General features: G+C 40.1%; 1 protein-coding gene across 5 annotated transcripts in view; it reads left to right on the top strand.

Annotated features, from left to right (window-relative positions):
- The first annotated feature begins 11,169 nt into the window (after nt 1–11,169).
- TMED8 (transmembrane p24 trafficking protein family member 8) overlaps nt 11,170–23,487 on the top strand; it is a 30,844-nt gene continuing 18,526 nt past the window's right edge. For 4 of the 5 annotated variants that reach the window (XR_009007526.1, XR_009007525.1, XR_009007524.1 and 1 more), the window contains exon 1: nt 11,170–11,558. Coding sequence is in view for 1 of the 5 variants with exons in the window: in XM_057543068.1 (XP_057399051.1) it covers nt 11,441–11,558 (118 nt within the window). In the remaining 4 variants the exon portion in view is untranslated. The remainder of the gene's footprint in view (nt 11,559–23,487) is intronic. The other variant, XM_057543069.1, reaches the window with a different exon arrangement.

Below are 23,487 nucleotides of genomic sequence, written 5' to 3'. Positions count from 1 at the left end.
GCCCACGCACCACAAGGAAGAGTAGCCCCCGCTTGCTGCAACTAGAGAAAGCCCGTGCGCAGCAACGAGGACCCAACACAGCCAAAAAAAAAAAAAAAAAATAGCCGGCATTTATATTAAATGGCTAAAAATAATTCTGCAAAATATAGATTTTATTCCTACAGTTCAAATTTATTTCCTTTACGTTTTGCAATTACTTTATGTCAATTACAATAGAGTAGAAAACAATAGCAGTAACCATAAAGTTGAGAAAGCATGGCGCTGACTATGCTCTGTCACTGAACAGAACTATTGTTTGCCAAATGCTAAAGCGCTTTGGAACAAAACCATTCACTCTACGTGTAAACCACCATGGTCTTAGGTTAATCATTTACATTTTTCTTTTTTGCATGCTTGTGAGCCAAGCAGACTCAATGGTATGGTGTTAAATGGTATAAGATAAAATTTTGCTAGTCCACTTGGGAAAAAATTAGGTTCATCATCAAACATTAACATGTGACATGAATGCTAATTTGAGGCACTGTTCTTTCTCTCAGTAGGAAAAAAAATGGATTCCTTTGACTATTCATTCAGATGTAAGGAACTGGATAGGGTACATCATTGCGCTTCTGGATTATGGTAACCCTACAGTGGTTCTTAGGATTAAGAAGTGTGGCTGGGAAGAGAAAGAGAAGTTAGTCTATAAAACTAGAGAGGAATCGGAGTCATTCAAGCAACAAGAAGTATTCTTAATTTCTTTTGAACAGTCCAGTCACAGGTAGACTCTGGTCTGAATTACATTTTATAAAAGTCTGGAGTTACCACATAAAACGCCTTGTAAACAAACCCCAGCCCCTAGTCCATGGTCAATGATATACTTCTATAAGCCATGTTGTTTTAACAGGTAAATACAAATCTAAAAAAATATTTTAAAAATTTTGTTCTCTGATGCCAAAAAGGAATGAGAACTTCCCCCCTCCTTTTTCATAACACATTTCCTTTTAAAAACATGTAATATAAATCCTTTTTCTCTGTTTTCGAGACGTATGCTAATCTTCTAAAAAGGTGAATAAACCTTCTGCCAGTTTTACATCCCAGGACTGTCTTTTGGGGGAGGGGGCCCTTGGAGCCACCTCTTTGAAATGTGAGCATTTAGAAGAATGGCACTTTGTCTCCCTGACTCTGGGGGTTTAGCCTAAGTGCTTGGCTCCAGGTAGTAACTTTCTGTTTGTCACAAAGATTTGAGAACTTTTATTTTTCCTTTGGATACAGACAGTTAACATGTAAATAATGGATTATATCTGCCTGGCTATATAGAAGGGTGAGATTTCCTTGTCTTGGCAATCTCTTTAGTGGCCTGCCTGTAATGTGCATCACAGTCTGATTTTATGCTGATTCAATAATAAAACTGTTTCCTTGTCTGCACTTATGAAGAGGATTATCTGGGTTGGCAGGTGATTTTACTTTTAGTCTGTTTCTCCAACATGTTCCTACTACCAGATGAAGTACTAGACTTTATCAGGAATTCTTACAATTACCCAGAAAGAGAAATATTGCTATCTTTGTTTTAACAGGGACTAAATTGACACACAAATAAAGGGAAGGTGCTGTGAGTCAGTGGCAGAACTAGGAATGGAGCCAGCAGTTCTAACTCTGATCCTGAATGAAGAGAAAAAGAAAATGCAGAAATACCACACTTCTTCCCCCACATAATTTAATTTGATTTTCAAGCTAAGTGAAACGGCTTGCCCTATGGTTCAATGGAATACAATGCTGCATCCTCTTCAGGGGTGGTTATTTCTGGAGCATAATCCTGTAATCCCACTGCTTGCACAAATTCAGACAAGGTCAAGGAATCAGATTTAACTCCACTATGACATTTTTGCTCTAAAAATAAACCGATATCGTCCCTGTAGGGAAGGCTGATGGAGCGTGTGAAAAATGGCTCTTCAATTCCCAGTAGCTCCCGGGTATGCTGAGAAATTACCTGTAATGCAAGGATAATTTTTTAATGGGATTAACCTGAAAATACAACTAAATCAAGTAAGTTTTACTTAGCTTCCTAGAACTCTTGAATGCTAACCCCTTAAGCTAATTCTATGGGGAAATAATAATGAAATAACACATTGAAAGGCTTCCTACCCTGGCATTATCAAAACACAGTTCTTAAGAGAAACATCACATGATTTATCCTTTTAAAAGTACCGCTTAAAGATGTTTCTAGGCCCTTGCATCAGATAGCCATGGATGGGTTCATTTCTTTTTTTTGGCTGAGCAATTTGACCAACGATATGAGCAGATAATATGTTCAGATTAGGAGCCATGACTTTCTCTAGGAAGGTTAATAAATAACTTTATAAGGGGCTCAGTTAATATTCAACTAAGAAAAAAATCATTACTCAGTTATTCAATTTATTTGCCTGGAAAGAAATCTCAAACACTAAAAAGCAGACATTAAAGTTCCAGTTATTTTATTAGTACCTATACTTGTATATTCTTTTAAAATATCTTTTGCCACAATTTCAGTGTCTCTAAAACATACTTTGTATTCATTGAGTACCATGCCACTTGATATCCTAAACTGTCATTGCATTTTCAAAGTCTAGTTTTAATCGAAGGTCTGTTATAACACTGCTATTTGAATTCATATTCTGCCTCTGGGTGAGAATGTAGTCCATGAAATTGCTGCTAGAACACAGTCAAAGGAGTACGTGGAATGGATTTTTGTTTGTTTAAAACTACTGGCCATAGTTACAAGGCTGGAAAATTCACACCACAGACAATTCTTAACCTGATGCAAAACTGCCCATGAGGAGTACATTTTAGATAGGTAAAATACCATTATTAAAGCAGATGTATAATGTCCTTAAGATCTGCTTGTTGATTCATATAACAGTGTGGATTAATCTTAAATGCATTTTGCTAAGGGAAAGAAGCAAGACTAAGACTCAAGGCCTACATATTATTTGATTTCATTCGTGTGACATTCTGGAAAAGGTAAAACTATAGGGACAAAAAACACATTAATGGTTGCCAGGGATTAGGTGGAGGGATAGGCTGACTACAGTGGGGACACGGGAAGTTTCAGGGTGATAGAATCGTTCTATACAGTTCTGTGGTGGTGGATACATGACCCTGTGCATTTGTCAAAACCCACAGAACTGTATACTTAAAAGAGTGACTTTACTGCAGGTAAAATTTTTAAAACCCAGGATGTTGTGGGAACCCACGATGGAATATAAACTCTGGGCAGATGAATCTAACTTTATTACAAATTAAGACATAATCTCACTGAAGGGGCTGGGAAGAAAGGAGCTGACCTAAATAACTTTAACTTTGAAAAACAGTGCTTTGTCTAGTTAGTGTAAGGCTAATGACAAAAAGAACCATACACAAATACTGTACTCTTTTGATAAATTTGTTTCTCATAGGGATACATATTTATAAATAAGCAGAGCCAGGTTTCTCACTGTCAGAGAAAGAAGTTATAAAGAAGCAAAGTGGGGTAGGGAGTAGGAAGGATGAAAGCTAGTATGAACCCTGTGGTGATGGACTAGAGTCAGGGATATCAGGACAAATACATGCTTACAGAAATAAGATAAATATTTGTGTATACATGGGTTAGTATATATACATATATTTCCTACATGTTTCTGCTGAGAGTGCCTAGAAGCAGTAACACCTCAGTAGCAACAAGCACAACTAGTGACCACATCTTGGTTTCTAAATACCATTCTCTAATAAAAGCAACCAGGGCTCCTGGGAGACATGCCTGCTTCTAGGGCTGTAGCAAGGAAAATAGAAAATGAGTGAAGTAAAGTGTAGTGCCAGAAAATGCTAAAAAATAAAATAAAATAACAGAAACATGTCAAAAGGACACAGGAGACAAACTGAAAGAGTTCCCAAATAGGGAAGAAGGGACAATTAAACAGAAGAGCTCCTTAAGCAGAGTTCCAATTAAACACGGAAGGAATGAGGAAATAGAAAATCATCATTAGAACAACATAGTAATAACTGATGCAGGCAAGATACACTGATGAATGCTAAAAATTAGTGGGCAAAACTTTAAGAAACAGGTAATTTGCATAGCCTCAAACTACCTCCCCCAGTATATCTATTACTGTGGTATTTACTCTATGTCCATAAACTCTTTGATACTCTTCCCTCCAGGAGGTGGAGATTAATTCCCCTCTCTTTGAGTATGGGCTGGACTCAGTAACTCACTTCTAATGAATAGAATATGAAAAGGGAAACACAGTAACTTTCTAGTGAAGAAACCTGCAGGCACCACCTTGACCAACTGATCAAAGTTAACATCTCCAGTAATAAATCACATTGATACCATGTACTCCCTGATATGATTAGATGAGAAGGGCTCATCATCTCTGTGATAGTCTCCCCCCAAAGCATAATCTCAAGGGAAACATGAGACAAACTCAAACTGAGGGAAATCTACAAAATACCTGATCACTACTCTTCAAAGTGTCAAGGTCATGAAAGATAAAGATCAAGAAATTGTAGGGCTTCCCTGGTGGCGCAGTGGTTAAGAATCTGCCTGCCAATGCAGGAGACACGGGTTCGAGCCCTGGTCTGGGAAGATCCCACATGCCGCGGAGCAACTAGGCCCGTGAGCCACAACTACTGAGCCTGCGCGTCTGGAGCCTGTGCTCCGCAACGGGAGAGGCCGCGACAGTGAGAGGCCCGCGCACCGCGATGAAGAGTGGCCCCCGCTTGACGCAACCAGAGAAAGCCCTCACACAGAAACGAAGACCCAACACAGCCAAAAATAAATAAATAAATTTAAAAAAAAATAAAAAAAAAAACAAAGTACCTTTATAAAAAAAAAAAAAAAAAAAAAAAGAAATTGTCATATATTGGAGGAGACCAAGGAAACATGACAGCTAAATACAAGACAGTATCCCCAACTGGATCCTGGAACGAAAAAAGGACATCAGTGGAAAAATTGCAGAAATCTGAATAAAGTCTGTAGTTTGTTTAATAGTACTGTACTGGTGTTAATTTCTTAGTTTTGATAAATATATAAATGGTTTGATAAATGGTTACATAAGATGTTAACATTAGGGTAAGCTGGGTTAAGAGTATATGGGGGACTTCCCTGGTGGTCCAGTGGTTAAGAATTGGTCCTGCAATGCAGGGGACACTAGTTCAATCCCTGGTCAGTGAACTAAGATCCCACATGCTGCAGGGCAACTAAGCCCATGCGCCACAACTAGAGAGCCCAAGTGCTGCAACTACAGAGCCCGCGTGCCACAATGAAAGATCCCACGTGCTGCAACTGAGACTGATGCAGCCAATAAATAAATAAATAAATATTTTTTTTTAAAAAGAGTATATGGGAACTCTCTGTACTATCTTTGCAACTGTTCTGTAAAGCTAAAATCATTTGAAAATTTAAAAAAAAGAAAAATACTTTTGTTTAGTGACGATTGCTGACAGGTTGTTATGAATTGTGCTATTTAAATAGCTTGCAATAAGGCAGGTGTAATAAAATTCCTGAGATATTATTAAGCTTATAAGGCTCTACTTTGTAACATAAAATCATGCATACGAAAGGAATAAGCAATTCATCTATATTCTCCAAATATTTATCACAGAGTTCTTTTGTTCACTTGATGGAGTGAATAGTTTAAAATATTTTGTGAATTATTTTCTAAGACAGAAAGCTGAAGTAAGTGCTATCTTGTCTAGCTTGTCCCTAGAATAAATAAGATTGACTTTCTCTCCCCTTTTTACCAAGCTAGTGCATCACTATAAATGGGAAAGATAGGATAGTGGTTTCCAGTGCTCCCTTGGCCAGGTGAGAAGAATCAGTGTTTCTCTTTCACAGAACTAGAACAAAAAATCTTAAAATTTGTATGGAGACACAAAAGACCCTGAATAGGCAAAGCAATCTTGAGAAAGAAAAACGGAGCTGGAGGAATCAGGCTCCCTGACTTCAGACTATACTACAAAACTAAGTCATCAAAACAGTATGGTACTGGCACAAAGCAGAAATAAAGATCAATGGAACAGGATAGAAAGCCCAGAAATAAACCCATGCACCTATGGCCAATTAATCTACGACAAAGGAGGCAAGAATATAAAATGGAGGAAAGGGGCTTCCCTGGTGGCGCAGTGGTTGAGAGTCTGCCTGCCAATGCAGGGGACACGGGTTCGAGCCCTGGTCTGGGAGGATCCCACATGCCGCGGAGCAACTGGGCCCGTGAGCCACAATTACTGAGCCTGCGCGTCTGGAGCCTGTGCTCCGCAACAAGAGAGGCTGCAATAGTGAGAGGCCCGCGCACCGCGATGAAGAGTGGCCCCCACTTGCCGCAATTAGAGAAAGCCCTCGCACAGAAACGAAGACCCAACACAGCCATAAATAAAAATAAAATTCTTAAAAAATAAAATAAAATAAAATAAAATGGAGGAAAGATAGTCCCTTCAATAAACGGTGCTGTAAAACTAGACAGCTACACGTAAAAAAGTGAAATCAGAACACTCCTTAACACCATACACAAAAATAAAGTCAAAATGGATTAAAGACCTAAATGTAAGACTGGTTATTACAAAACAGAGGAAAACATAGGCAGAACATGCTTTGACATAAATAGCAACAATATCTTTTTCGATCCATACCCCAGAGTAATAGAAAACAAATGGGACCTAATTAAACTCAAAAGAAACCATAAACAAAATGAAAAGACAATCCACAGAATGAGAGAAAATAGTTGCAAACAATGAGACTGACAAAGGATTAGTCTCCAAAATTTACAAACAGCTCATGTAGCTCAATATCAAAAAAACAAACAACGCAATCAAAAAATGGGCAGAAGACCTAAAGAAACATTTCTCCAAAGAAGATATACAGATTGCCAACAAACACATGAAAGGATGCTCAACGTCACTAATCATTAGAGAAATGCAAATCAAAACTACAATGAGGTATCACCCCACACCCGCCAGAATGGCCATCTTCAAAAAATCTGCAAACAATAAATGCTGGCGAGGGTGTGGAGAAAAGGGAACCCTCCTACACTGTTGGTGGGAATGTAAATTGTTACAGCCACTATGGAGAACAGTGTGGTGGTTCCTTAAAAAACTAAAAGTAGAGCTACTATATGATTCAGCAATCCCACTCGGGCATATATCCAGAGAAAAACATGGTTCAAGAGGATGCATGCACCCCAGTGTTCATTGCAGCACTGTTTACAATAGCCAAGACATGGAGACAACCTAAATGTCCATCAACAGATGAACAGATAAAGAAGATGTGGTACATATAATAGAATATTACTCAGCCATTAAAAAGAATGAAATAATGCCATTTGGAGCAACATGGATGGAACTGGAGATTATCATACTAAGTGAAGTAAGTCAGACAGAGAAAGACAAATATCATATGATATTGCTTATATGTGGAATCAAAAAAAAAAACGATACAATGAACTTATTTACAAAACAGAAAGAGACTCACAGACTTAGAGAACGAACTTATCATTACCAGCGAGGAGGGGAGGGGTAGATTGGGAGTTTGGGATTGACATGTACACACTGCTATATTTAAACTGTCTTTCCATGAAAAAAGAAAAGAAAAAAAATTAGTGTTTCTTTCTTCCTGCACCCCTCACCAGTCTCACCTATACCTTCTCTGGTCATCTTAGTATTTTGTAGGAAGAACAAAGGGAAAGGTGAGTCATTTCTGTAGGTGTTAGAGACATAAAATGTATGAGAGCTTTGGAGGAGAGGTTACTGTGGGCTGAGAAGATCAGGAAAGACTTCATGGGGAGATGAGAATTGAGTTGGGTCCTGAGGGATGGTTAAGATTCATATTAGTCTTGCCGGGGAAGGGGGGAACTGAGCAAAGATGTAGAGGGAGGAATGCACAAGACAGGTTTGTGAGGGTGTGAGCTGGACCTGTGAGGCTGAGGCAGAAGATTCACATAGAAGAGTACCAGGCGAGAGAACGGTGGTGGCAGAAAACTTGTGGAGGGCCCTGAATCCTAAGCTGAGGAGTTGAGACTACCTTGTAAGTAGAGGGGATCCAAAGAAGCTTTGAGTAGTACGCTGTATAAATAGTTGGAAGGTGAGAGTCTAAAAGCAGGGTCCGTGAATCCAAAGGGCCTAGAGACAGAGGCTAAAAGCAGGCTACTGGAACATTCTAAGTACATTCTAGTAAAGGTCTGAACAAGTGGGAATGGAGAAAACCAGATGCTATAGGAGGAAGTGATAGTTCTTGGGATCTTTGTGGGGATCAAAGGAAAGAGAGGAAGCAAGCACTCTGAGCCTGGGAAACTAGGAGTATGATAACACCGTTGGGAGAAATTGGAGGCCAGGTTGGAATAAAAGGAGGATGGTTTGAGATAGATGGTAGCACTGTTTCAGTGCTCTAGTGGGAAACTATACACAACTCACCTTCATGTCCTCGAAATCTGTTATACCCATCTGAGGGAGGTTTGAGCAGTTTACGTGGATGAGTTTTCGGCCACTGATGAAGTTTGTGGTAAAACACTCCTGTCAGTACAATGAGAACATCACTCAAAAGATGTACAGCAAATACCAGAAGAAAAAAAGCAAGAAAGAGAAAAGGAGGTGGGAAGGAAGGAAAAAGGGAGGGAGGGGAGGAGGAATAAATAAATCATGTTTGTCTCTAGCTCTGTACTGAGAAAAAATTTTAATTTAATAATCCCACATATTTTCCATCTAAACTCTTGATTAAATTTCATACTGCTGCTTAATTTTTTTTTTTTTGGCACAATACAACCAGTGCTTCTTTCTTGCCTCAACTACATTTTTAAGTACAGTGGTACGAAAGCTTTCAGATCTTGTTTTGTTTTTGGAACATAGTTGGCAGTGAAATAATAGGATTCACCCTATTTTAAAAAGAAAACTATCCTTGGTTAATTGGCTATATAAATTAATACTGTTAGGTGATCATGATACATATAACACATTTGGGGCAGACACTAAGATTAATAGTACAAGTTCAAGTTAAAGGAATTGCTACTAAGCCTAACAAAGTACCAAAAAGTCTACCTTGGATGAAGTCTTTTTAGAAATACAGATTTCTATGAAAAGAAACCTACATAAATTTCTTAGTCTTTATTCAAGGATTGCAGAGAAGTATAATCACTGTGATGAATAGGATAAACAAACAAATGTGATCTTTCCTTCCTCTCCCAATATACAAATATGCATGTATCAGTGGAAAGGCCAAAATTAAAATCCAAGTTACCTCTACCATAGTCCATGCCTCTTCTACACTCCTTCTAGTGAAGATGCAAAAGCTCAGGTAAGGATAGAGGAATAAGAGGTAGAGGAATGAGAGTATACGATTTCAAAAAATGTTATTTTTGTATACCTTGTATTGAGGGAAGCCTAGCTGGCAAATCCACTCTGCAACTTTCTCGGGGCTCCATTCAAGATACTCAAATTGTAGGTCAGTACATTTTTTTGGCTGGGTTTCTTTATCTTTACATACCAGTGTCATTGACTCTGGGGACAGATCTTTCTTTTCATTAGAGGACTCTTTTAAATTCCTCTGAGACTCAGAGAAATATGAGTAGTATTCATAATTGGTATCAGAAGGCTGAAACAGATTTTGGAGTTCTTTAGAAAACTCATAATCTGTATTCACTGAGTCTACTTCACTTATTGGAAGAGACTCTAACACAGAGTCTTTTGAAACATCTTTAGTTTCTTTTACTAACAACTTTCTTGTTTGATAGTCAGAGTACTCTGGCTCATCCCTGTCTACAGAACGCGTAAGCCTGATTGGTTCTGGCCTATCCTTGGCAAATTCTACACGTGTCTCTCTTCTAAGTAGTGGTTTGGCTTTATATGGTAACTCTGAATCTATCTTCTTAGTTGGCTCTGTTTGTGTCTTCTCTTGCACCTCTGGTATGATCTTCTGTGGTGGCACCTGACCTGTTTCTTCAGTTGACTTTCTCGTTTCTTTCTTTGGAAACTCTGGTTTAGTCTGTTCTGGTGGCTCTGGAACTTTCTCCTCAGTTGACTCTCTTAGTGTCTCCTCTGATCTGGACTTCTGTGATGGTGCTAGACCTGTCTCCTCAGTTGATTTTTTCTGCTTATCTTTTTGATCTGGGGGTTTGGTGTCCTCTGGTGGCTCTAGAACTTTCTCTGCAGTTGACTTTCTTTGTGTCTCCTCTTGAACTTCTGGTTTGGTCTTTCCTGATGGCTCTAGAACTGTCTCCTCAATTAGTTTTCTTGATTTTTCCTCAGAAAACTCTGATTTGATCTCTTCTAGTGGCTCTGGAATTTTCTCTTCAGTTGACTTTCTTTGTGTTTCCTCAGTAGACATACTTGGTTCCTCTTCTGGAAACTCTGGTTTGGCCTGCCCAGGTGGCTCTGTCCTTTTCTCCTCAGGTGACTTACTTTGTGTCTCCTCTGGAATCTCTGGTGTGGTCATCTTTGGTGGCTGCAGATCTGCCTCTTCAATTGATTTTCTTGGTTTCTCACTTGGAAATTCCGGTTTGGTCTGCTCTGTAGGTTCCAGACCTGTCTTTCCATATTGCTCTCTAAGTGACTCCTCCCAAACCTCTGGTTTGGTCCCCTCTAGTAACTCTAATCTTGTCTCACTGATTGTGGCCCCTGGAACCTCAGACTCAGTTTCCTTTCGTAGCTCTAGATCTGTTTCCTTAGCTGCCTCTATGAGTATATCCTCTGCAACATCTGGTTTGGCTTCCTCCTCTGGCTCCCCACGCTTTTCGTCCACAGGGACCTCCAAATCCTTGAAAAGCTCTACTTCTATCTGTCTGGATGTCTCCGACTTTACCTTTTTGGGAATCCCTAGCTCAATCTCGCTAGAAAGGTCTGTCTTGGACTTGTGGGGAGCCTCTTCCTCGGACGTCCAGGTGGGTTTCAGGCGTAGGTGTATATTCTTACACTCGCCGGTGTCTCCTCTTTGAAGCCCTCTTCTTCCGTCTCTGGTTGTGGCTCTTGGTCAGTCTCTACAGGCAGCTCCGGGACTGCCTCTGTCATGCTGCCTGGTTCGACATCTTCAGTCACCTTGAGAGACTGAAGTTTTGGTCTCTCAGGCTGCAGGTCTTCATCTTCACCGGGGCCGGAATCGTAATCTTCTGGGACTTCAGCCGTGACGCAGACTAGCCGACGCGCCCAGGCCTCCTAGCAACCCCAATTTCCGATAGCGTGTCTATGGATACCACGACTTCCGGCCGGGTCTCACGGAATCTTCCCCAGGTTTCGTTTGTTCTTTCAAGCACTGACTTTTAAAAACCTGCGACCATAAGCACGCAGTAACCCTCCCCGAGCCCGCGTCGCAGGCCTCCGCTAGCCAGAGCTCTCGCGACCGCTCGGGGGCCGACGCGCTGCCCCTTCCGGCCCGCAGGCTCCGCTCGGCTCTTCCCGGCGCGCTGGGCCTTCGGCTCTTTCCGGAGCCACTTGCGGCAGGCTGCGGAGGCGCTGCGGGCGCGGGCTGCAGATGTCGGACCGGCGGGCGGCTGAGGGGTCGGGCGTCTGGAGCCCCGCAGTCCGCCGAGGGCCGGCGCGCGGCGTCGGGGACGGCCCGGGAGTGGAGGGGAGCCAGGCGGCCGCCTCAGGTACGCAAGGCCGGGCTCCGGCGGGTGGGTGCCGCCGGCCTCGGGGCCCCGCACCTCGGTGCGAGGCTCTGCCACGCTCTGCCCCGCGCTGCCCGGAGGAGCGGACCGGCCTGGGCAGCCCCTTCGCGCGCGGAGCCCCGGAGCCCCTGCCTTGGCTCCTGTCCGGGCCCCGCTCCCCCGGGCCGCAACTCCCGCCCCCGCCACTGCCATCCTTCGGGCCTGGTCTTCGCTCGAGATTATTTTCTACTCCTGTTTCGAAATGCCTTGGTTCCTGCCCCGCTTCCTTTCTCAGAACAGCCCGGATAATAGTGACAGGGCATCTCTGACCCTGGCGCCTCTTCAGCTTCAGCACGCCTGCCCATCTCTCCTTGGCTGCCGACCCCGACCCCACCGGCCTCGCTGCCCCTGCTTCTGGCTCCCCACCCCAATCCTCACCTCTGTCCCAGGTCCCAGCCTTTCCACGCGCCTCTCTGCCCCCATCCGAATAGGCAGCCTCGCCTTCATCTGTCCAGAATCCCGTTTGCTCTAGCCTCCCTGCATATAGGCCCCCGCGCCTCACCTCGCATCCATCCTCTCCGCCTCTCAGAGTGGGCGAGATGAAAAGCGCGGTTGCAAATAGGTGGGCTCTGGGGTCTTTTGAATGAACATAGCGGCCAGAGCCAAGGCAGGAAATCGGGGCCGAAATAGGAACTTTGGCGACCTCCCTCATTCTCCGGGACCCTCCTCTTGTTCCGGAGACTGTCTTACTTCTACCCACGCTAGTTCCTCCGTGTGGATTACTTCATTGTCAGTGTCGGAAGGCGAAAGTGTCCAGCGATTACACTTTTACCTTCCAAACCTCCTTATGATCACCACACAGGATGCAACTAAAAAGATGCTCATTTGAAATACGGAAGGGTAGGTAGGGGGAGAGTACTGGTCTCACTAAGTAGCAAGTAAAAATTAAATTTCCAGTTCTGAAATTAAAATAGACACCATGACGTATAGCGGTGGAGGTGGTGCCATGATGCCTGGGTTGGAGTGTGAATCTTTAATTTACTTGGGCAAGTCACTAATCTGTGTTTGTTTCCTCATCTATAAAATGTGGGCACTATAAGATTGCATGGACCACTATGTATGAGGCACTTGGTGCCTAAGCCACGGTACACACTAAACTGGTATTATCCATTATGAGAATAAGAGGTCTGTTTTTTCTCACCGAAACTCCACGTGCTGTCAGAGGAGGTGTTCCTGGATGTGTATCTTCGGGTATGGTGACTTTCCCCGTCTTTTACTTCTATCCTAAATCTCTCCCATTTCCTAATGCTGCTTGGGTCAAACACACACACACACACACACACACACGTTTGAATCACCCAGCTTTTTCATGTGACTTTATATTCTCTTACTTTAAAATATCTAACAATTGTTGTCTTTTTTCCTTCTTATGCTTTGTAGTAAATTCAGAATTACTGGCATGTATTTAACATTGTAACAATAGAAATTTTAAGCATACTTTCTGAACGATTAAGCAAATGAACACTTAGAAAGTCTCATAAACATCTGTCCCTTGCATGTGTTAATATTTATAAATTAAGGATTTTTTTTTTTTTTACTTCCTCTTTAGATCCTTGTGGCAAATATACCCAAGCATTTTAAACAGAAAGGTCTTAAGAATAGTCCAGGAATGTATTGGAGGATAGTGGGTTTGTCTCTGGTGTGTCTCCCCCCACCCACAAACCTTGTAATTGGTTCCTGCGTTCACATTTTCCTCCCAGGATGTAGATGGAAAGACTTATGATTACTTTCTTCCTCTGGCCCTCAGAAAGCAGGGTGAGTGTTGATTTCTTTTATGTCATGTAGGGGTTTGTTATTGTAGCCCAGAGCAAGCTCTTCCCCTTGAGGTAAGATTTGTTGCTAATAAAATAGCTAATAAAATAATAGTAATGATAACTTACATTAATTGAATGCTTACTCTGTGCCAGAATGTGGAAAAAGATTTCCTTGTATTATCTGACTTAATCCTGTCAACAGTCATTTCCTCCCCATTTTACAGAAGAACAAACTACAGCTGAGAGAAGTTAACTTATTTGCCCAAGTGAGGTGTGGAGTTTTTACTGTCTGTCTGAAATTGTCACCTTGTTATGATGAAGTTCAGAACAGTTTATTTTTTATTTTTATTGGCCATTAATCAAGTATTGGTATTCTAGGGCAGGTTATGGTCTTTGCTGTCTAGGGGTTTTTAGTTTGGTAAGATGAGAGTACCCAGGAAGAAAAATCGACAATTCAAAACTTTATATAATTGGGTGTCTTTTATTGCAATTCTTGCCACGCTGTGCAGCATGTGGGATCTTAGTTCCCTGACCAGGGATTGAACCCTCACCCCCTGCAGTGGAAGCACAGAGTCCTAACCACTGGACCACCAGGGAAGTCCCTATTACAATTCTTTATGCACGTACCCCCAAGAAACCAGCTTAAGGGTAGGGACAGAATCTATCTTGTCTGTTTCTCTCCTAGAGTCCTTGATGTGTCCTAGAGGTTCTGTAAATATTTGCTGGATTGTGAGACAAAGTCTCAACACAGACTTGAAGGAGCATCAAATGAATATGAGGAGTTAGGGTTGAGATATCAAGAATGCTCTTTAGGTTAAAGCAGTGGTTCTCAACCAGCAGCGATTTTGCCTCTCCCAGGGGACATTTTGATTGTCACAATTTGGGTTGGGGAGGAGGGGGAGCACTGTTACTGACATCTTGTGGGTAGAGGCCAGCAAACCTGCTAAACATCCTCCAATGCACAGAACTGCCCCCACAATGAAGAATTATCTGGCCCAGATGTCAGTAGTGCAGCTGTTGAGAAACCTTGAGTTAGAGTTCAGCTGGGTTTCCAAAGTGGTGTGCAAAGCATGCATTTGACTTAACTCAGAGTTGTATAGGCTTGGGAGTAAACTCAAAACACTGCTTGGAACTAGCAGTTTGTTTGATTGGATCTTTCTGCCACCTTCCTCTGGAAAATGATCCAATGAGTAAGCAATAGAGGCCTAAGAATGAAATCAAAAGAGGTTTCGGGGGACTTTCCTGGTGGTCCAGTGGTTGAAGACTCCATGCTTCTACTGCCAGGGGAGCAGGTTCGATCCCTGGTTGGGGAACTAAGATCGCACATGCCACGTGGCCAAAAACAACAATAACAACAAAAGAGGTTTCTGTCATTCTCTCAGCAATAAGAAATGAGATTGGACATTCAGTTGTTATTGAATTAAGGGTTTTGATTTTTTTTCAATGTGTCTTGTTCCTTCAAAGCAGGAATTTATAATTATCCAGAATAACCATGACTTGTTTTTTAAAAGTATTCTAGGCAAAGAATACCTTTTGAGGGTCTTCGTGTTTGTCAGCTGCAGTTTTGGTTATAAAGTAAGAAAAATGTTGATGTTCTTCTGAACTAAGCTCTCCATTGGTCATACTGTTCTTGTTGTTTTATGAACTGTAATTGTTTTTAATAGTCTTTTATTTGGGGGCACCTGGGTCCTTCAGTTCCCAAGAGGAGAGAGAGAACACTCTTTATATAGTGAAACTCTCTGAGGCATATGTTACATCACTTAAGAACAGGCCTTTTCTTTCTTTCGTTGTTTTTTTTTTGTTTTTTTTTTGTTTTTTTTTAAGTTTAGGGAGCTTTGGGGAAAATAAAGGGCAAAGTCTGTTATGACCTTGAAGTGAGCAGAACTTGGTCTGGTATATATGACCCTGAGAGCTATCAATGCATGTAGACGTCAAGGACTGCAAACAGGTCAGGTGAACTTGTTCATTATTCTTATGTAGGACTTAGAGCAGTGCAGTAAGTCTTTCTGCAGTGATGGAAATGTTGCTTATCTGTGGCTATTTCGAGTTCAATTAAAATTTAAAAATTGGTGGTTACTATATTAGGTGGAGCAAAAGAGTGGAAGTCTATGCCAAAGAGCCCCAGTGGTTTTTGGGTTTCTGTTGTTTTTTTTAAAAAATTAATTAATTAATTAATTTATTTATTGGCTGCGTTTGGTCTTCGTTGCTACGCACGGGCTTTCTCTAGTTGCGGCGGGCGAGCGCGGGCTACTCTTTGTTGCGGTGCGCGGGCTTCTCGTTGCGGTGGCTTCTCTTGTTGCAGGGCACGGGTTCTAGGCGCGCGGGCTCAGTAGTTCTGGCTCCCGGGCTGTAGAGCGCAGTCCCAGCAGCTGTGAAGCTCGGGCCTAGTTGCTCTGCGGCATGTGGGATCCTCCCGAACCAGGGCCCAAACCTGCATCCCCTGCATTGGCAGGAGGACTCTCAACCACTGCGCCACCAGGGAAGCCCTGTTTTCTCTCTCTTTAAAACAGGACTGCCTCTTCCACACTTTAAACTTCTAGAAATAAACATATATTTCTTTCTCCTTTTCTTACTTCTTGCCTCTCTGAATCCAATTACAAGTTGTTTTACCAGTAGTTCTTACATAGTTTAGCGAATATCTTTAAACTTAAAAATCAAAAGCAATATCTCTTTTCACTTTTTTTCCCTGCATACATTAAGTTGTTAAGATGCTATGAGAAGTGGCTCTTCACACATGAAAGATGCTCAACCTAACTCACAATAAGGGAAGTGAAAATCGTAACTATGCTGGGTAGTTCAATATCTCACTATGTTGGTAAGGGTGTGCAGAAACAAAAACTTTCATGTATTGCTGATGGGTGTGGAAATCGATACAAATGCTATGGAGGGCAATTTGTCAATATCTTTCAAAATTACAATATATGTCCTCATTGATCCATTTTTTTCCAGGAGTTTATCCTATAGATCACACACCTATTTAACGACACAGACACAAGGTTATTATAGCATTGCTTGTAATGGTAAAAGATTAGAAAGGACATAAATGTCAATAGGGAAGTGGTTAAATAAATTATGGAATATCCAGCCATTGAAATATTAATCAGCTGTGGAAAAGAATGAGGAAGTTTTTTATATATAGTTATGGAAAGGTCTCTGAGATGTTAAGTAGAAAAAACGTGTATGCTAGCATGTCTAGTATGTCCATTATTTGTGTGAAAAAGTATATATATATATTCTTTTTATACACACATACACACTTTTTTGATGCAAAATATCTCTGGAAGACTATACAAAACCTAGTAACATTGGAGGTAGGGACTGAGATGGGAGGAAGTTTTCACTGTATACTTTTATGCTTTTTGAATTTTGAATAATGTGCATATATTACCTATTCAGAAAAAATACACACAAGCATGTCATGAGATTCTTAACTGTGTTTATATTGTAAGTTGGAGCCATTCTATGTATCTGTTTTTGCCTTTCTGCTCATCAGGAACTGACCTCTTCTGGGTTTTTTTATCTCAGATGAAGTTTCTATGATATACAGTTTGTAAATCTCCTTAGGGATTATTTTCATACAATTCTTTTTTAAATTGAAGTATAATATATAAATTACAGGTGTACCATATAGTGATTCACAATTTTAAAATGTTATACTCCATTTATAGTTATTATAAAATATTTGCTATGTTCCCCATGTTGTACAGTATATCCTTACAGCTTATTTTATTATGTTACTCTTTAAATCCACTACTGACTTCCTTTATTCTTGTGCTAATTTTCATTTCTGTCTAAAAATTCAACCTTATCGAAGTCTTCATTGTGATCCACTACTTACAGAGGCTGATACTGTTAGCCAGTGACAGAAAGAAGGCAGACTTGTAAAAATTCTATTTTGTTTCCATTTTATTCACGAAGGTATCTTAAAACTGAAAAGGGTAGAGGCAATGCAGGTTTCTGTTTTGAGTAACGGTAGACTAGGTAATTGGGATTATTTCTCCCACTGGGGACAATTAGGAAATAATTGTCAAAATATAAACATCTGCTTGAAGATCCTGGAAAGCTAGTCAGCTAGTCAGATAATGAATAATTATTAGGCTATGATACATGTGAGGGCAGAAGTATAAAGATAGAGGTCCAAGGATGAGAGTCCAATTTGGGGTTCCTTTCTCCTCTGAGAGGATATGCTGGACTCCTAAGTGGGGAGGCTGAATGGCAAGACTGTGGAAGTGCGTCTCTGAACTAAAGCAACAGGGGTTAATCAAGTAGGGGGAACCCTGGTTAACCCCCTTTTCTCTGGGTTAGGACCACGAAAGGCCATGTTCTAGAAGTAAGGGTAAGTTAGAAGCAGGCCATTGCAAAGACTACAGCTCAGCTTCAGAAACATCTGAGTTCATGAAATTGGATTAAGTTAACCCCAGGGTGCTAGTGCCCCCAGGTATGTGGAAGAAGCAAAGGCAAATCTTTTCTGAAGGGTCACTGTAGTCTTCAAATTATTTTGACAAACAGTTTTACAAGAACAATTTCTGGCATGTATCAAAAATGACCAAATGTATGAAAAGACACAATATGAACAAAAATCAAAAGAAACGACAGTAAAAATGGATCCATAGGAGCATCAGATTTTGGAGTTACCAGATACAGACTTAAAAATAATTATATTGTGGGGCTTCCCTGGTGGCGCAGTGGTTGAGAATCTGCCTGCCAATGCAGGGGACACGAGTTCGAGCCCTGGTCTGGGAAGATCCCACATGCCGCGGAGCGACTAGGCCCGTGAGCCACAATTACTGAGCCAGCGTGTCTGGAGCCTGTGCTCCGCAACAAGAGAGGCCACGATAGTGAGAGGCCCGCGCACCGCGATGAAGAGTGGCCCCCACTTGCTGCAACTAGAGAAAGCCCTCGCACATAAACGAAGACCCAACACAACCATAAATAAATAAATAAATAAAATTTTTTAAAAAATAATTATATTGTAAGTCAACTATACTTCAATTAAAAATTATATTTATTATGTTCAAGGAGGTAAAAGAGAAAATTGAGAAATTCGGCAGAGAATTGAAATTTATAAAAATAGAACCAAATAGCAATTCTGTAACTGAAAAATACAGATGAAAATGAAGAATTCTGTTGATAGGTTTAACAACAAGTTATTAGACCTGAAGAGAGAACAGTGGACTGGAAGAAAGGTCAGAAGAAAATATGTAAAAATACAACAATGGAAAATTCAGGAAAGAGATGAGACATAGCGGATATGGTAAAAAGGTCTAACATTTGTATAATTGGAGTCCTAGAAGGTAAGGAGAGCAAGAATGGACAGAAGCAATGTTTGATGAGATAATAGCTATGAATTTTCCAAAACTAATGGAATCTACAGATTCACAAAGCCCTGTACACCCCAGGTAGGGGTATATAATCCACAGTAGGTACACATTAAATTAAAACTGCTATAAAACCAAAGCAAAGACAAAATATTAAAAGTAGCCAGAAAAAAATTACAGTTTGCCTTCAAAGGAATAGTAATTAGACTGAAAGCTGATTTATGCACAGAGCAGTGAAAGCTAGATTATCTTTAGAATACTGAAAGAAAATAACTACCAATATAGAATTTTTTTCAGTGAAAATAGTCTTCAAGAACGAAGGTGAAATAAAGATATTTTCAGCCAATCAAAAACAGGATTTATCACCTACAGGTAACTAAATTCTTTAGGCAAAATCAAAATGATCCCAGATGAAAAGAAAATTGCAGTTTAATCTCCCTCATTAACATAGATGCAAAAAGTCATTAGCAAAAGATTAGCAGACTGAATCCAGCAATATATATGACCAAGTTGGGTTTTTCCAGGAATGCAAAGTTGCTTTAACATTTTTTTTTTAGAAAGTCAGCTGTATAATCACCATTTTAATACAGTAGAGGATAAAAATGATCAGTTTAGCAGAAGGAGAAAAAAGTGGTAAAATTCAGCCTCTACTAATGATTCAAAACTCTTAGCAAACGAGGAATAAAGGAAACTTTCTTAATTGGATAAAGCATATCTACAAAATCCCTACAAGCAGCATCAAACTTAATGGGGAAATTTGAAAGTTTTCCTTTTGAGATTAGGAATAGGACAAGGTTGTCCACTCTCACCACTTGCTTTTCATCATTTTACTGGATATTCTAGATAGAACAGTCAGGCAAGAAAAATAAAATATATGAGGATTATAAAGGAATCCTATTCAGTCTGTTGTTTGCAGATGATGATTGTGTACATGGAAATCCAAAAGAATCTATAGATAATTTATTGAAATTAATAAATTTGTCCAGATTGTTGGATATAGGTCAATATGCAAAATTCCATTGCATTCATGTATACTAGCAAAGAAGTTAAATATATATATATATATGTAATTTACTATAGAGTAAAGAAACTTCAAATACCTAGGAATAAATCTCACAAAATATATGCAAAAACTTTATGCAGAAGATTATAATACATTATTATTGAGAGAAATTAAAGAATAAGTAAATGGAAGGATCTACCATATTCTTAGTTTGGAAGACTCAGTAATGTAAAGATGTCAATTCTCCCCAACTTGATTTATAGATAAAATACAATCCCAGTAAAAATCCTAGAGGGTTTTGGTGGGCCTTTTGGGTGGAGTTTGACAAGGTGGTTCTAAAATATATATAGAAATGAAAGGCCATAAATACCAAAGACAATCAAGTAAGAACAACAAGATGGGAAGATTTGGTCTATCAGGTATCAAGACTTTTTAAAAAAAGTTTTATTGAAATATAGTTGATTTACAATCAAGACTTATTTTAAGGCTTTTACAGAATAGCCCAGTTAAGTCCTAAGAATAGAATAAAAGCCTAGAAACAAAATCTTTCATTTGCAACAAAGATTGTACTGTAGAGTAGTGGGGCAAGAATGGTAAATATTGCTGGTAAAATTGAATATCCTAAGAGAAAGAAGGAAAAGAAAAAAACCTTGATCCTTATCTCACACACCATAAACACAAAAAATCAACTCTAGTTGGATTGTAGATCAAAATGTGAAAAGAACTACAATAAGCTCCTAGACGATAATAAAGGAGAATATTTTCTTGATCTCAACGTAGGGAAAGACATCTTAAACAGGACACACAAAGACTAATAAAGGAAAAGATTGATAAATTTTGACTACATTAAAATTAAGAACTTTGGTTCATCAAAGGACAGACACCATTAGAAGAGTGAAAAGGTAAATCGCAGAGTGGAAGCAGGTATTTATAACATACAACTGACAAAAATTTGTATCCAGAACTCCTGTAAATAATAAAATGACAATCCAGCGCTCAGCTTTTGGCTCAGAGGAGGCCAAGGTGCAGCTTTCTTTGGTTGTCCCTAATCCGGGCTCACCTGACACCAGCTGCCTGGACCCCACCACGCCTTGTTTCTTTTTGCTTGAATGCATTATTTTCTGTCTCTGACAGTTGTCTGCTCTGCTTAGTCATCTGCTTTTGCATGGCATGCAAAGGCTTCTTCCAAAAGGTAGCCTCAGTCCCTGACCCAACTGAGGATCTTCACAGTTTGTTTTGGTCTCTGGTACCAACCCCAGACTTGGGGGAAGAGAATTGGAAACTGTGGGGCAGATGTTCACCCAAAACCAATAGCAGCATAGTGTTCCCTGGTCACAGGACTGCCCCTTCAAGGCTGTGGACAGGCAAAGTTCTTAAGAGAGGGTTGTAGACATCTCTAAGATAACATCATTCTCTATAACAGGGAAAGATTTGAAACAGAGTCTAGCTCTAACAATAGGGGCTTGGGGATTGGTTAAAGAAATTATGGTCCAGCCTATGGGATAATATGCAGCCATTTAAAATTATTTTTTTAGTCCCATTTTTATTGACCCTGAAAAATTTTCATGAATAATGTTCAATAACATTAGGTACATGTCCTTTCAGAAATATAGGTATATAAATAGAATTTTTATATAAATATTTATATAATATGTACATATATAAATATTATATATACATTTATATTTGTACTGAGCCCTAGAATGAGTAGAAACTATGAAACATTAATGGAATAATTAATGAAAAGCTGTTTTCATACCTGAGCTAGTAGGTATTATAGTCCAACTGATCAACTCATGGTACAGTATTGTCCAGTAGAACCTGTGGTCTCCATGCCCCACCCAAAGTTGGTTGCTGGGGATAGGGGGGAAAATATATAAATATACAGATGTATATACATATACATTTATCTATATATGTAATACATATAAATATGCACATATATGTGTATGTATATGTATAAATATATTTCTGAAAGGATATGCACCAAAATGTTAACAATGGTTATTTTTGGCTAGTGGGATTGTGTTTGGTTGTTTTGTTTATTTCTTGTCTGTATTTCCTGATTTTTCTACACTGAATAATGGATTATTTGTATATTAAAGTCTGGAAGGGTAAATGCAGAATGTTTTCTTATCTGTATTTAATTTGTTCTGCAATGCGCAAAGCATGTACTTGTGTCATTTCAAAAACCTAATTTAAAATCAATAATACGGATACATAAAGTCCTGCATTTAAGTTAAGAAGTCAGTTATTTTCCAAAAATCTGTTTCAAAAATAGACCATAGGAGAGACTGAGCTTGGAATAAGTTTATTTTTATAAGCCCTTGGAGATCTTGATTGACTTATTTAGGCCAATGGGGTAAGTTTGCAGTTAAAAAAATCTAGTTCCCAGTTAATGTCTTACGTCAAGAAATACTGTGTCCTTATTAAGAGATGATTGTCTCCATGTACTCTGAATGGTTTAGAACTCATCTGAAAAAGTTGTCCATTTTAGCTCTTTTCTTGAAATGGAACAAAGAGATGATGGAGAGAACTGGAGATGGTCGGCCTGGGAAGGAACTTGCAGGAAATGTGATAGCAGGCTGTAAATATTTGAAAGGATATTGTGGGGAGTAGTGATCGAAGAGCAGAATTTATTAGGAAGCAAATTTTACTTAGGTCAACATAGGGAAGAACTTTCTATTCTCATTATCTCTTGGTGAAAAGGGCCTCTTCGCAGACTAGGGGACCCTGGGGAACGTCTGACTTTTGTCTTAGTTCCTTTGTTGAGAGGTGTAAAGAAAACCTCAGTCCTCCTGTGTTTCTCCTTTACTCTCTCACACAGCCACACTCTCAACACTTCTGACACCAGATGTGTGGAGTTTTTTCCACATACCAAGCAATTCTGCAACACCAGCTGGGTGTCCTACAATTTAACTCAGTTCTAAACACCATCTACCTGGAGATGGTGTCAAATCCCACTGGTTAAGGGCTCAATCCTACAAGATTGCTCCCATCCCACTTCAGATGCCAATCGCCAGTAGTAGTTCCCCATACCCACAACTTCTGTCAGACTTGACTACAAATTGGTAGTTCCCATGACTTCCTCCCCCTTGGGTTTGATTAAATGCCAGAACAGCTCAGAGGACTCAAGGAAACACTTATGTTTACCAGTTTATTAAAAGATATGGTAAAGGTTACAGATGAACAGTCAGATACAGAGGGCGAGGTCTGGGAGGATCCCAAGCGAAGGAGCTTCTGTCCCCACAGAGTTGGGGTGGGTCACCCTCCTGCTATAGAGATGTGTTCACTGAGCTGGCCGCTCTCCAAACACAGTACTTTTGGGATTTTTATGAAGGCTTCATCATGTAGGTGTGATCAATCATTAACTCCATTTCCAGCCCCTCTCCCCTCTCTGGAGAATGGGTGGTGGGGTTGAAAATCCCAAGCTTCTAATCATGGCTTGGTCTTTCTCGTTACCAGCCCCCATCCAGGGGCCCAAGAGGCACCTCTTTAGAACAAGAGACATTGTTATCATCCAGGAAATTCCATGGGATTAAGGGACTCTGGCAGGAACCAAAGTCAAAGACCAAATATTAGAACAAAAGGTACTCATAGTGCTCTAATCACTTAGGGAATTATAAAGGTTTTAGTTCTGTGCCAGGAACTGGGGGCAGAAACTAATATATGTATTTTCTATTATCTCACAAGAGGAAAATCAGGTGGCATAAGCTCTAAGGTCTTTCTACCTATGAGAATGTGAGTTGACAAAAAGAAAATAGATCCTATTCACATACAAAAAAAAAATGAGACTA

The sequence above is a fragment of the Balaenoptera acutorostrata genome, chromosome 3 (genome assembly GCF_949987535.1).
Source record: "Balaenoptera acutorostrata chromosome 3, mBalAcu1.1, whole genome shotgun sequence".
NCBI lineage: Eukaryota > Metazoa > Chordata > Mammalia > Artiodactyla > Balaenopteridae > Balaenoptera > Balaenoptera acutorostrata.
Note: the sequence above shows the minus strand (reverse complement) of the source record. Positions and strands in the feature narration are given on the sequence as shown.